General features: G+C 33.5%; 1 protein-coding gene across 5 annotated transcripts in view; it reads left to right on the top strand.

Moving 5' to 3' along the window:
• The window catches only part of LOC125054275 (synaptosomal-associated protein 25), a 28,263-nt gene extending 23,068 nt beyond the window's left edge, over nucleotides 1-5,195 (top strand). For 3 of the 5 annotated variants that reach the window (XM_047656038.1, XM_047656034.1, XM_047656035.1), the window contains exon 8: nucleotides 3,334-5,195. In XM_047656038.1, the coding sequence (XP_047511994.1) occupies nucleotides 3,334-3,399 (66 nt within the window). In that variant the 3' untranslated portion in view covers nucleotides 3,400-5,195. Of the gene's footprint in view, nucleotides 1-700; nucleotides 2,028-3,333 lie in introns of all 5 variants that reach the window. The other 2 variants (XM_047656036.1, XM_047656037.1) reach the window with 1 other exon arrangement.
• Nucleotides 5,196-15,982: the final 10,787 nt, after the last annotated feature.

Consider the following 15,982-nt stretch of genomic DNA (forward strand, 5'->3'; position numbering starts at 1 on the left):
GAGATTTCATTAATATACCCTAATAACTTGATTTTTCAAACCAAATTGTGCCGATTTAAGTAATATATTTGAGGTGACTTTAAACAAGTATTCGCCCAATTTTTCGCTTTTATAGTATTGGTTACAACGCCATCTAGTGGCAAAAGTGGTATACAAAGTTTAGTAATTTGTGAAATGAATATAACCAACCAGTGGGGATCTACATCAATATAATAAAGAAAAATTCATGCACATGTTCATATAACTTTGTAGCTATTAGATGCATTAACATATTCACTTTGCCATGTAGTTTAGGGGATTTAGTTCAAAATTCGCAATTTTTATGCTCAATTTTGTCAAATCTTGCGTTATTTTTAATATAAAGATTACGCATGCATTTTTAGTATAATATCATTTGGCATGATTTGATAATTGGATATCCATAAATCATAAAAGATACACATTTCATAGACAATACACCACCATACGTTTGTTTCACTAGACAGAGACAAACACACAGCTAACATAAGACTGTCAAACGTGTATAAGGGCCAATTTGACGTTCTGACACTTACAAATGCAAGTCTGAGATATTTGACACTTAACGCACTCGGGGTTCTGTCACTGTCAGACGTCAAACTGGCGTTAACGTTAGTATAGATATCACAAACTTCATTACATATATGTACCTGTTACAAAGACAAGAAACACTTCTCTATAGGGTGATTCGAATGAAACAAGAATAAAGGTCGCCAACCAGCGCGCACACGAGCTCCTCAAGTAAACGGCGGCGGCGACACACAAACACACACACGTCTCGTGGTACAGTCGATTGCAAATTCTTAACAAAACGAAAAAGGACTTTATTTTTTTTTATTGGAATTTTTTACAATAATTTTTTAATTATGTCAATTTGAAGGTTATATTTTTAAGTTTAAGTGTTTGCAACCGATTTAAAGAACCAGTATTCTGCTTAGTGACATTATCCAAGTAATCTTTATCTGTAATAATAAGTAGACATTTGAAGTTGTATAGAATAATGTTATTTATTAAAGGAGGGAAGGATCAAGACTTTTGCTTGAAGGAATTATTGTTAAATGCATAAAAATCTAATGCAATATAATTGCTAAACCCCCTTTCTATATTAAAATAATTTACCTGCGCTCCGATTATTTGTTGATACCCATTTTTTTTATAAATCTATATGAAAATGTTACTATGACCAGTGTTAAAAAAACTTTTCTCTAATAATATAGGATTTTGTAGTCAACTTTAAGAATATCGTAAGGATTGGCTATTGTGATAATATGAAGATAAGTTGGAGTTAGGTTAATATATTTCATAGGAGCATTTATGTTCTATGCAAAATATCCACCCGTAATACCCACAAACGTACAACATATCTCAACACACCTGCTTCTATGGAATATTTCTTAGAAAATGCTTTGTATGAAACAGCTTTTTATTACAAAAAACTTTTCTTAGTTTTGTATTCGAGATTACATTTAGATAGGATTTTGTTCATACGAAACCTGAAGTGTTTTTGGAAAAAAATCGGAAACAAATAGCAACAAGGCAGTTCGGAACCAGCCCATAACGGTGTTAGAAGATCAGATATCCAAAACCGTCGTCAATATCTATAAAGTGCAAAAGAGTTATTTGACAATAGATTCCTCTCCATACATGGAAAATCTTGGAATACAAGTACTTAATGCAGGCGTTATAAGAAGGATTCGTATACGTAGCAAAAGCGTATACATACGCGTATACGCGTACACGGATTTCATAAATACTCTTGTCTTGAAATTAGTTCCTTTAAAAAGTCTACATTTCGGGTTTTTAACAAATATACTTTAAGTAATCAACGCTAGTATAGTTGTTATATGCTTCATAATAAATTAATTAGCTAGTTGATAATTTTTTTATTCCTATACGATTTAGGCACATAAATACCTCGTAATATATTTCATCGCTATATATATAGTCGAGTAGTTTTCTCACCACGAGACAGACACACATACACTAACACATTTACGGACAACGATACTGTAAGTATTATTTTTTATAATAACGCACAACTTAGAAAATTGAAATAAACACTGCTTTTGGACTAACTACATAAAATCGTTTGAAGAAGGAACTAAGGTGGTTCTATTGTCTTGATATTTAACATTTTTGTACGGAATATAAATAATTATGTGTACTTACATCTTCTGTATATATACATATATATTAGGATATTTTTTCTACGTATAAGTAGCAGTACGAATGTCTAACGGTAAACGTAATGAAGAGCGGATACATGCGCATGGGTACTATCGCACGGAATTGTTGTCTCTACATATAAATCGTAATATTACCAAATATTTATGAATCAAGTCATTGTCAAGGCTGACATGTGAATTGCGAATAGATTATTCTTAAATTAAGCAAATTTAACAGAATTAAGATGGTGACTGTAGAACAGACGTATGCTGAACTTATTAGCAGGACACAATACAAGAGAGCCAATCAGCGCTGACGCATGGTTCGTGCGCCCGGCATACACGCCCAAGTATCGTATCGATATCGGCGTAGTTAGTCACCGCTAGATATTCGTGCCGCGAACCGTTACACGAGTTAAAAAAATGCCAAACAATGTTAAAATATACCACTTTAGTTCCAATTAACAATATTATTTATACATTATTAATAAAACATATTTCACTTTTCTACTATAAAGCACGCTTTAATTAAGCACCAAATAGCTTAAAGTTTTCGTTCAACGAACATTCGTTTACTGAATTTTCTTTGACAAGCTTTATGAAATCTATATTATACAATCTTTAATAGGTTTGATACTAAAACAATAATAGCTTTCACTCTTTATTTACTAAGGGAGCGTTCAAGTATTACGTCACGTAATTTTTGAAGATTATTAAAACAACCCCCCCCCCCCCATGTAACGCGCCGTAACGTTTTTCTCTAGCCAATAGTAAAACGTTTCAAGGTGACTCTATACCTAAAAGTTACCATTATGTGATGTAAAGTACTGGAAAGACAATAACGCGTAATTCAATCCCCGCCCCGCATCGTAACGTTTTACAAAATACCCCCCCAACCCCCCCCCCCCCAACCTAAATTCGTTACGTAATAATTGAACGCTCCCTAAGATTTAAGAATCTATGAATTTTAGACACTTAATGATAATTGTGAGGTAATATCTTTGACTCCTTTTGCTATAATCACCGTGCTGCAACGCTTTGTCTAAAATTGCTTAATTTCAACAAAGGGGGTCCAAGATTTTTATTATTATCTACAGTATACTCTTTCGTATTTTAATCGTTTAAGATAATGAATTAATCTATTTTTTAGGGTGAGAGTAACGAGACGCGTATAGCAGTCGCGAACCAGCGAGCGAATAAGCTACTCAAATCTTAAACTGATTACAACATCGGTTGGCAGAATGACGCTAATCAGTTCTCAAATGTTCTATTATTTCTGGTATGACCATTTTACAATCATAATATCGGATTGTAACAATGAAAAACCGAATTACGGTTTTATAACTTATCGATTAAACTTTGCTGTGACATTTAGCTTCTAGATTTTATTCTTCCATTTCTTAATATAGATGTTATTTTTTCTTGGACCAAGTTTTTCAGTACAAATAGCCTCACATATCAGCTTTAGCGTCATTTTGTGAACAGTACAGTAAAAGTAGTTGGAACGTGGATACAATAAATAGAAGAATTGATATAATGTATAGAGATGTTATAACTATAGATATAACCCAGTTTCTGGCCGACTCCGACACGACAAACGCATTAAAGGCAACCCCGAGACTTGATACGACATTACTTTTTGACAGGTGTGACCCACTAACGAAAATTTGTATAAATACGGTCACGTGACTTAGCGTGAGCTAATGTCATTCCCATATAAATTTGTTTAGCGTTAGTGGGCCACGACTGTCGGATAGCGATGTTGTCGCAAGCCCCTATTCCATAAAGAAAAATAAATCTAAAATTCACTATAACGTTGTTATATGCTTATTGTAACGTATCCTGTTAAATTTTGTAGCTTTGTCCTCTGATTTTGTACTTATAACAAGTCCAGATTGTAGTTCTATAATGCACAAAATTTCTTTAATGTGCCAAAAGTATTTGATTATTTCAAGCGATAAATTCCTTTAAATTTATTATAAGCTAGTCTTATTTGCACTGCTAGGATTTTATAAAATTTGGGCGTCAAATGTAATGGCCGATGTGAATCAAAAATTATATTCAATAGATCAGTTTGAAAGTCGAATAATAATTAAATTAAGAATGACAAATTGTTCGAAATTTAAAATAACATAAATTCTATATTGAAAGCAACAACTTCATAACGTTAGATACTTCACAACGGTCATAGGTTTTTGTGCTTGTCCATTCTGTTATATGTATATATAATGTTATTTATGATTTAAAAATCGAAACTTTATAATAATTGATTATAAGCATTTCTGTAATTAGTCATTCGTTTTAGGTTAAGTGATTTGTGCCTGAATAATATTAATTTTAGTTTACTATCGTTTCTAGTTTCGCTAACATATATTCCAAAATTTCAATTGTTATTGTGGTCTACAAAGGGTTTTATACAAAAGGACATATTTTTAATTCTGTATAATGTTAAAGTGTAAAGCATATCTAGTTGTTACCTCTTCTTTGCGTTGGAAATAATAATAAAAACACAAATATAGGTAATGTTACTTTTTCGTTACTAATATATATATATTTATAAGCCTACGGGACAGCCATTAAAGACGGCGACTACATTCCATGGACACCTTTAGTGGGTGTGTTGCCGGCCTTTAAGGGAGGAGTAAGCTCTCTTTTTGTTTAATAGCTCTATTTAACGTATTCATTTCATACGAACATCATAAAATATGTAGAGCGAGTTTCCAATAACTTATACTAATAAAAATATGCTGATCGGTTAATACAGGGCTTCTATAGTCCTATATAGGCACCAGACTCTCACATATCGTCAATACCTGTACACTATTACTTTTATTAAAAGTCAAATAAATTATTATACAACCTATAAATTTTTAAAATGTATAAACCTCTTTGGTAGATCACAAATAGATTAATTATCAATGGAATAGTCTATTTGATAGTTGAGCATTTAAAAACGTTATTACTTAAAGTATATATATACGTGTAAGTGACGAGTACCGGCCTTAGAGTATATAGAACGTTACGGCTTGGTGTTGTTTATGGATGAGGCGGTTTTTAAACGGTATCTTGCTTTATATGTATAGCTATGATTAAATGTTATATGTACAAATTTGACAGTTTCTGATAAATACTGTTGACGTGACAGATGGACGACAAGTCATTGTCACTGTCAAACGACTACAATCTGTCTTTGTTAAATTATCTGTCACTGTAAAATGTGACTGATTAAAATATAGTTAGTCCAATACATTGTTTTGAGAATTTCCTTATAAAAACTATATATCGCATAAGTATGACTATGAATGGTATACAAACATTTAAACACGAAAGAAAACTCTATTTAATTCGATTACTTAGCAAATTATTATAATGTATAGAATTGAATATGGACAGATGTAAAGCTCCGAAGTAAGATCCGAAAACCGCCTTTGTCTGTGGGGATTTAACTACAAAACTTATCAATCGCTCATGCATGTAGTTAAATCCCAATATTTAAGATAAATATTTCGAAATTTCTCTGTCTCTTTCGATTAGTTAAGGGTTGATCTTATTCAATATTAAAAATATCCTAGACATGTTTAAGTACAATAGATGTGTATATTTACCATGCGCAAATATATTCGTTTATAATCAGCCTAATTATATCTACTGTACACATAGATAAATTATTTTTCATTATGAAATAGAGTATATCGTTAGTGTAAACTGTTAATTTCTAATTAAATTATTGATTTGTTAAAACTAACTTTATTTGGTTGTTTTTTTTAATCCTTGTCACATTTCCTCGTTAATATCAATACTCGATCCGGGTTAGTCGGTCGAAGACTATACCATAGAATAGATATTGCGGAAAATTTATATGTTTTATACTGAAAATCCTCAAAAACTACTGAACCGATGTCGAAAATTCTCTTTCCGTTAGATTTAAGAATATTGTCCCTTTGTAAATATATAGGCTATAATTAGTTCCAAAATATTTAACAAAATGTGCAGCCGTCCGAAGCGGCTATATATAATAACTCTCTGATTTAGTTGTGTATTGCATTCTGTGGTTAATCTTACAACCCTCTGTTCTTTAATTTAATATTTTAGAACTTGCATTATAAAACTGGAGAACATTTGGAAAAGCGAAATGTGTGAAATATGCAATTTGCAGCAACTATGTCACCTATTTGATCGTTATTTTAATAATATCTCCTAAGATATCAAATGATTTCAAGGGAAACTTCAAAATTATTATTATTAAATGGCAACGTTCAATGATATTCAAATGAATGTTTGGCAATAAAGTAATGCAGAATAGTTTTTGAAAGCTCGAACGTTGCGTCTTTCAATACAACTTGTATACTTAACTACACGTCCAATCGAACGATCACGTCAGTACATTCGTTTACTAAATACGGAGCGCTTTGCCTTACCATTTCGATTATTATTATGATAGCTATTCGATTTTCCGTTACGTTCTTGATAATACTGGCCGTATCTATGTTTAATGCGATAAGATGCGATTTTCGGCTCATTCACTTAATGATATTCATTTATTTATTAAATTACACCACGACATATATAATGAATTTTTTACAGTATAAGTTACAATATATATTTAAAATACATGACAATTATGGTGAACATAAATTTCACAAATAATATCTAAAAATTTCAGCTACATCTACACAAATAAAATTTTTTAATAGTAAAACCTAACATAACCCATTGAAAAATACTTGTTCGCTAATAACATTGTTGTTATTTTTTAATTGATCAGGCACCTTCCAAATATGTCACGCTCTGAATAAGTAGCATTTATTTCGTTGTATTCGCGAGTTGTCTGAACTCCTAGGTTGAACTCCACCGGCTTGAGATCTCTGACCATCATTTTAAATTAAAGTCGCTGAACCATCATCGACTTGAGAGGGTGCCTATGAGAAAAATCATTTACAAATGAATGTAAGGTGTCGTGTGAATGATCTTTGAATACATTCAATGCTTTGGGATCGTATACAAGAGGTTCCATATAATGCTAACGTATTCAATATGACTGCGCACTAGAGCGTGAATCGTGATACAAAATTGTTTTAGTAAATACTAACAGCCAAAAAAGTTAGAGCAGTGTTGGCCTAGTGGATTCAGCGTGCGACCCTCATCCCTGAGGTCGTAGGTTCGATCCCCGGCTGTGCACCAATGGACTTTCTTTCTATGTGTGCGCATTTAACACTGAAGTCGAGAAGACTGCTCGAACAGTGAAGGAAAACATCGTGAGGAAACCGACATGTCTTAGACCCAAAAAGACGACGTAGTGTGTCAGGCACAGGAGGCTGATCACCTACTTGCCTATTAGATTGAAAAATGATCATTAAACAGATTCAGAAATCTGAGGCCAAAACCTAAAGAGGTTGTAGCATCACTGATTTATTTATATTTTAACAGCCAAAACAATCTGTATTCCGTTTAAGAATTACATTAATAACTTGAGATATAAACGTTAATTTTCTATCAATAATTACACCCAAGTCACGAATCCCCTGATCCTCATTCTGTTTTTTCTGGTGTATTTAATATGAAAGAACTTTGCACGTATCATATTTTTTCTGAAACAATCGTTATTTTTAAGATTCATTTTTGCCGCATCACAGAGAAAGTTAAGATAATTTAAGATATGGAATACGTGCGGTGATAAATATTACGTGCCGTTATTTGACAATGATATCCTTATTGGGATTATAGTTTATTGGCATGTTTATTTGATTATTTGTCTTTATTTCTAATCGTAATATATTTTTAGGTCGATGCTAATTATTTAACGCAAGGACACGCATCTTGATTGAGGACTATTTTTGTTATCTCTTTCAAATTATGCTTTTACGCGATTTGTGATACAGATACATTGAGATACTGCTACTGCGAGTTTAAAGGCTTCTATAATTGTTTTTAACACACTTATTTCTGCATCTGTTTCATTTAACATTTTATCATTATTGGTAAGTAGATGGTTCGACCGATCGACTCTTGTAGCGACAGCTAAAATCACTGCGATGATGTGATACACTAGAACGCGCTTCTGAAATTATTCCGGCAAAGGATATACAACTTCTTGACTTTAGCTACTGGGGCTTTCGAACTGGCCAGTCACTCGTGAAGCCTTGTCTAGGATTCAGCCTTTAGGTAGGAGAACACCACACACATATCTATCGTCGAGGTTTGGGTAAGAAATGCCGCTTAAACAGTGTTACCTATGCCGTATCTACAAGAGAAAATGTAGTTTAGTCGGTAGACTTACATTGCTCTAAATCATTTACTGTAGCATAGTTCTAAGCTAAGTTTTGAACCGGATGGAGGAGTCCAAACAACACCTCAACACCAGGACAAACCAAAACCTGACAAGCAAATGATGATTCCTAAATGTTAAAGTGTATTTTACCAAATGTTAAAAGTTATTTTTTTTTAATTCAAAATCAATGAAACTTCTACGCTCATAATTAAGTTTTGGAAAGGCTATTATTATACAGACAGATACGAGTATTGAGACATCGTACTGGTTCGATTACCGGAAAAGCATTAGGAGCTTAAAAATACAGAAAGCTGATCTATTGTCTATGACAAAAAAATATTACCTATACAGGGACACAATCGGTAGTTCAGTCCAGGCAGTGCTTTAATAAAGAAAAATGAAACATTTAAATTACAAATTGGACAAATCTAAACCTAATTTCTTCTTTAACTATATCATATTTTAGCACAGAAAACTTTAATATTAGTTATGACATCAATCATTGGATATAAATTTCCAACTGTCGACTGTAATCAGGAGTGGTCTTTTGAAATATTATCTACAGATCATGTTTAGTCTACTCTATTAAATATATCGAAAATGGGGGTCATATATTATATTTAATAGTTATACAATTTTTTTTTTTTTATTTATTATATACATTATCTTAAATAGAAAGAAGTTGGTGTGGTGGAAACACAAACTGGACACAATTGGAGCAGTAAAATATAGGTTCTTAGCAAACCTAAGGTTTTCCTTGGTAACAATTTTTTTTCTTTTTTTTATTATTGAGGGAAATGCATTTGCCCGTGTTTGTCATAATTCCAAACAATTAGCATTACTATCATCACCCTACAATCTTAGGTTTAAAGCACATTGGCGTTGAATATTACACCTACCGCACATAATGTATAGCTTCTAAGAACAGATTATTGACGAAGGTGGCGCTCTCGTTGGAATGCCAGGTCTGTATAAGTCAAAGTATTAAATCCTTCATGTTCCTATCCTAACAATCCTGCTCCATAGAGTTAAACGCATTATAACTGAGAAAACTCGAGTTTTGAAGTTTCTGGAAAACGCGTTGAAGAATGCCGTGCTGCAAAGCAATAAATAGAAACTTGTTGGTTCGACATTAAACCCATTAAATAAAAGCACAGCTTTCCAAAAATATATATTTTGTCCTCAAAATAACCGAGATTATAGATATCCTAAGAAGCCGATACACATCACGTATAAAGTTTATCGTACATATTAAAGATTTGAATACTGATAAGTCCATAATGGCACTTGAAATAAATCAGACAAAAAAGCGCAATAAACGCTGATGATACGATATTAGTAAACTTTAATTATTTCCGTTTCTCTGGAAGGCAAAGAGTAACTAACAACTAAGCAATTCCCTTCACAGACTTTTTTCTATTTTTTCTCAAAAGTATTATTCGATAATATATCGGACAACTTGAGACGGTTCGTTTTACACGATTTTATTAAAATTAATAAACCTTTATAGTTTTCAAACCTATAGCTAAGCTATATAAGGAAGGTAGCGCTAACCCCTTGTGGCTTTTTCCTTCACATTTTACTTATATGTCCAGTCTTCCATAACTTACAGTTTTTACGTCGACTTTTAGTCAAAGGGTTCAAAAGTATGCCTCGACTCTGAACCCGTCAAAAACCTATTGGATTGGAGTGTAACTCCCACACATAGAAATGAAATGAAATAGTTTATTCTTGCAAGTAGGACTATATAAATCACTTTTACAATGTCATCCTAAACTAGATGAAGTCGACATTTCCTAACTGACTGCCCTGAGAAGAAATGTCGAAACAAACTCGGGGGTGTTAGTCTCTTTTATAGTCCAGATAATACAATAATAAATTAATAAATTGGTGCAAACAAATGCAGAGTATTTACTGGACTGGTCTTTGGAAGAAAGAACCAGATCGATCTGAGCAAGCCTGTGCCAGCAGACGGCAAGCATGCCCCGAATAGCTCATGCAGCTCAACCATTTTTGAGGGAGCTGCACAACCCGGTACACAGCAATACCGCCAGTGGCACCATAAAAATATGTGGGGCAACAACTCACTCAGATCGCCAGCCCAAAATAACTATAGACTAAAATGTATCAAATTATAAATCAAGCAAAAGAGTTTATGATATACCCGCATAATGTTTACACTTACAATGGATACAAAATGTATTTTTAAGGTGTACCTTAAAGCAAGGAAAAAATAATGAAATTGAATAATATAATCGTAATATAAACATTATTCACTTGGCATAAAAAAAAGTGAAAGACAGCTTATAAAAAAAAAACACAAGCGATAGCTGTATAAGCGAGCAGCTCAATCCCAGGCGTTTCTATCATTTAAATAATCGGATATACAGGATTAGTACCTAAGTCGAATGGTAAAAATTAAATCAATTAGAGATCCAAAATTATTGAGAGATCTAACATTTGTTAAAAGCTGTCATATATCGCGTGCCTAAAGGTAAAAGGGCATATCCCTACATGTTAGTAGGGATTTATGGTAAAAGGGCGCACAAAAAAATTTTTTTTTGCCATTCGCTTTGGAATTGTCCAGAACGCAAAGATCTCTAAAAAAAAATCTGGAAAACGGTTGACCCTAAGCCATCCCTGCAACTTCCCGCTAATTTTCAGTACCAAGCGTTGATGCATGATGTTTTTGAGCTCTTCGAGCTCAAAAATGTAAGATCTTTCTTATTTTGAACTCTCCGAGCTCAAAAAGCAGCTGTTCTATGCTAATATAAATTTGATAAAACACGATTTTTTTAATTTTCAAACTGCTATAACTTTTGAATTAATTAACCGATTTTCACGTGGTTGGCGGCGATCGATGTAATTTTTCGAGCTCCATAAAAAATTCAAAACAAAAAAATTTATCAGACGGAAAATTCTGGAGTTATTACAAAAAAACACTTTTTACGATTTTTTTCGACAACGATATCTCAAGAACGCATCAACCGATTTTGATGCGCTTGAGCGCGGTCGACGTAGTTTTTCGAGGTTAAGAGCTGAATAGTTTTTGGAGCTGATCGGTGAAGTCAATTCGGTGATATTTTGGAAAAACAAAAAAAAAAATTTTTGAATTTTCAAACTGCTATAACTTTTGAATGGATCAACCGATTTTCACGCGGTTGACGGCAATCAATGTAGTTTTTTAAGCTTTATAAAAAATATGTGATAAAAAATTTTATCAGACAGAAAGTTTCGGAGTTATTACAAAAAAACACTTTTTTCGATTTTTTTCGACAAGGATATCTCACGAACGCATCAACCGCGCTTGAGCGCGATCGACGTAGTTTTTCGAGGTTAAGAGCTGATTAGTTTTTGGTATCGATCGGTTGAGCCGTTTAAAAGTTATCCCAAAAAAACCAGTTTTTCAAAAAAAAATTTCCTAGTTTTTTTGAAATTTCTCGACATCTACTGGTTCGAATCGGTTCAGTAAGTTGAGTCAAGCCCTTTCGATTGAGCTCAACCGCGATCAAATCGGTCAAGCCGTTCAAAAGTTATGAGAGGGTTACATACGGCCACACACACACACACACACACACACATACATACAGACGTAGTGACATCACCACGGGAGTAGTCAGGGATGCTTCCTAGGCCCTCAAAACGTCGAGATCTGTTGAAAACTCGATTTTTGTAAAACGGGGTAAAAACAATAACTTCCCGATTTTTCGAAAATCTTTGATTTTCTTAGCGGGAAGTTAAAAATTTTCGAAATCCTATAGGTAAAAGGGCGTATATCAAGACATACACCCTTTTAACTTTTAGGAAAGTAGTGCCTAAAGGTAAAAGGGCGCATAAAAAAAATTCAAGTTTTAATAAAAAATGTTGAAAAATACTTTACAAAACAAGTTCAGAATGACAGTCTAAAATTCAAAGTTAAATTATAAGAATAAAGAGTGAAAAGAAAGTAATTGATGAGTTTTGCAGTTATGTACTTAGTTTCTGAAAATAAAATCAACATGATCAAAATTTTTTTGACCTACCACACATTTATTTTTTTCAAAGTTCATCGAAGACAAAATAATTAAAGAACAAAAAATATTTAAATAACAATTTTTCTTTTGAAAAAATTTCACATCAAGATTAAAAATCGAAAAAGCGACATTACAAGATTTTTTCTTTAATTATTGATTATCATACGTAGAATCCCTTGAACTTCAAACAATCATTAAGCAATAATTATTTCAATAATTATTTTTGAGAAATATTTTTAGTTTTAATTTTAAAAGTGCACATATCGTTAAAGAGAGATATACGTTCTTTAGATCGCATCAAGTTTTATTTTATATTTTAGGCTTAAAACATGCTTTTTGGTGGATTAGTCAGAAAAAAAAATACGCCTTTTTACCTTTAGATCACCAAAATTTTGAATTCTAAAAGGTAAAAGGGCGTATAATTAAAGACATACACCCTTTTACCTTTAGGCACGCGATATTATTACAGGTGTTATTGTTCGAATTCATTTTATTGATAAATTAATATAAATCACGATTTCAGGATAATCTATTTATTGAATTTTCACGACAGTTCGTTAGTTTCTTAATTTCATCAGGTGCTATAAATCACACAATGAAAACAGTAAAACTTTGAGGCCAAAATTAAATTGACATAGTTATAAATTGAATTAGCATAGTCATAAAAATTGAATTATACACAGAGCTCAAATTCTGTGTATCTATCCTCTTGTTAATTGTACTGTTCAATTTTATAAAACACATCTAACTAATGTTCTTCTTCTTCAAGCGACTTTCCTTATCCACTATGACCACCTCATCGCACATAAAATGATGACCAATGTATAAATCAAGCCAAATAGTCTATCCTGATTCAGAAATGATTAAAAACAATTGAAAATGATTAAGAACAATTTGAAACAATTCAAAATGATTTGTTTCCATGACTTTGCTCAAATTATCTTCAACTAGTTTTAGACCATTCTTTATTGCTACATCGATTCCAAGCATTTATATGACCAGTAATGATTTTCAAAGCGTTGTTAATAGTCATTGTAAATGAAAAGATCGTTATCAAGCTTCCCGGAAACATAAATCATACTTGTCAACATTTATTTGTGCGAGTCATCTGACTCCTACGAGTATATTATCAGCTCATCCTGATTTCTGTGTACGTAACAAAAAACCACAAATTGATTCATCAATAAAGTATCTAATGATTGACTATGTTTCTTCCTGCTTTGCCGACAGTTGAAGAGGAAAGGGTACTCCCACGCGCTAAGAAGCGTTCAATAAAAGAATATTCCAGCATTAATTTTTAAATATTTAATTAATCATTACAAATAAATTACATGACACTACAAAATTCGTATACTCCAGTACTAATTGATAAGTGACTTAAAACACATATGTATAAATTAATTTTTTACATCTTAAACAGTCTTTGCTGTAGTCACCTTCACGATAATTTAAAGCTTAAAGTATTAATATAAATTACGATTATTAATTCGAATATTTGGTTAATCTCACTGTCCAAAAAAATTATATTATGATTAACATATTTCTAGACTAACACAGAATATTCGTTGGGAAAATTTTGAAATTACAAACTAACAAACTTTTCTAAATAATTGAATTGACAATTGATAACCTTAGCTCAAGTGCTAGATCGAAGTACCATTATTTTACAAGTAATCTGGAGAAGTTTTACTAGAACTATCATGAATACGCTTGCATAAGTATAGAAACTATTTTATTCACAAACAAATTTCTTATCTAGTATTTACAAATTATGAGGGTTTTTAAACCTCAAAAGAAGAAAAAAAAAGGATGTTAATTAGCCTAAAACTGGTTAAAAATTGCTTCTATAATCCTTTGGAACCATCGACTCCTGAATAGTGTAATACAAAACAATTGGACGCAATGAAAATGGAGTGCAATGATTTTTACAATAAATATGAAAACTTCAGAAATACTCGAAAAATATCTACTAATTTTACTTGTCAGTGATAAAACGTGATCATAATACCTAACACTTAGATATCACACCGAGCTTGTACCGCAGCTCTTTAACTTTATTGTCTAAGCCTTGGAAAATAGGCAGCAAGTCAGTATTCCAACCACGTTCTAGCCCGCACTCCAGAATAAAATTGAGCAGGACTAAACATCCGTGGTCATCTAAATCGGGCCTTGCGTCGGGGCGCATCTTGTAACCAATCTGCGCTTTTTCAGTCATCGATGAACAGACACTCAGAGCGGTTAAATTGAAGACTTTTACTAGCAGTCGTTGCGCTAATGATTGGCAATTATTCGATTCTTCTTTGCTGTGCCTGAGCTCTGCGTGGCTGACGTAAATACCGCTTCGAGGCAAGAGTTCTACTAGCCCGTGCCTATATTCCCGATACTTCAGGGTCCATTTTGTGTCCTCAGAATCATATTCCGGCGGTAGAACGAATCTCCATCTGTTATTGTGATTTATTTCTGGTGGTTCATTGACGGCGTTATTGCTCGGTTGATTGCCGTTGTCTCGGTTTCCTCTTTCAAATAGTGCGGCTGGTATCCCTTGAGCAACCAGTGGGACTTCCTGCCTGACGTTACGAGAGGAAGATGCGTGGCTTGCTGAATTCAACGCGATGGATCGCGTTGAATTTTTCGATATTACTCAACAACGTTTGGTATGTCTTAGCAGTTTCCATCATCGAATCCCGTAGGTGATTGAACATATTCGCCGTATGATTCAAAGTCGAGCCCATTTGAGTAAAGATGGTAGCGAATTGGTCCAACATTTGTTGCTCCAAAGCACGTCTTGACGAACCATTTTGCGCAGCCTCATTCACTGTCTCATCTGTTAACATCTCATGGCCAAAAGCTGCTTCTTGATCAGTATCACATCCTGAATCTGAATTCGTCCCGTTAGCTGGCGACACAGGTTTTTCTTTCATGTATCTGTCTGTATGACACTCCCTGTCTACTCCTCTCGACGAGGATTCACCAGCAGCAGTGGACCTCACAATGTCATCTTGAGAGTTCAGATTCATGGCATTGGGTTGATCAACCAGCTGCTTCTGCATGCGTGATTTCTGAGCCATATCTTCATAGACATATGGTTCCATTCTCGGTTGTTGATCAGGTGAACCGGTAGGCATCCTGGAGCTGAGCGTATCACGTGATTGTGCTGCTGAGATGTTTCGAATTACGTTTTCTAAACCTGCAATGCGCAGCTGCTTGTAACTGTCATTCATGAGGACTTTCAGTCGCTGCTCATTCGATAGATAGTCGTTACTAGTAGTTAAAAGTGTTTCGATGATTGATTTCGGAACTTCTGACAAAACAGGCGATGGCGCTTTTCTCAGGATCCCTTTTCTAGAAGCATTTGGTCGCTCTACGGTGGGTATGGGCAAAGCGCCAGCAGGTCTTGGATTACCTGGTGGACGTCGTGATTCTTGTTGAATTAATTTCAGCTGTGCTTGATCAGAAAGCTCGGGACCTCCAATTATCCGATTTTGTTTGCCCTCTGGATACCTATCCAAAGATGGTAT

This window comes from Pieris napi, chromosome 12 (genome assembly GCF_905475465.1).
Source record: "Pieris napi chromosome 12, ilPieNapi1.2, whole genome shotgun sequence".
NCBI lineage: Eukaryota > Metazoa > Arthropoda > Insecta > Lepidoptera > Pieridae > Pieris > Pieris napi.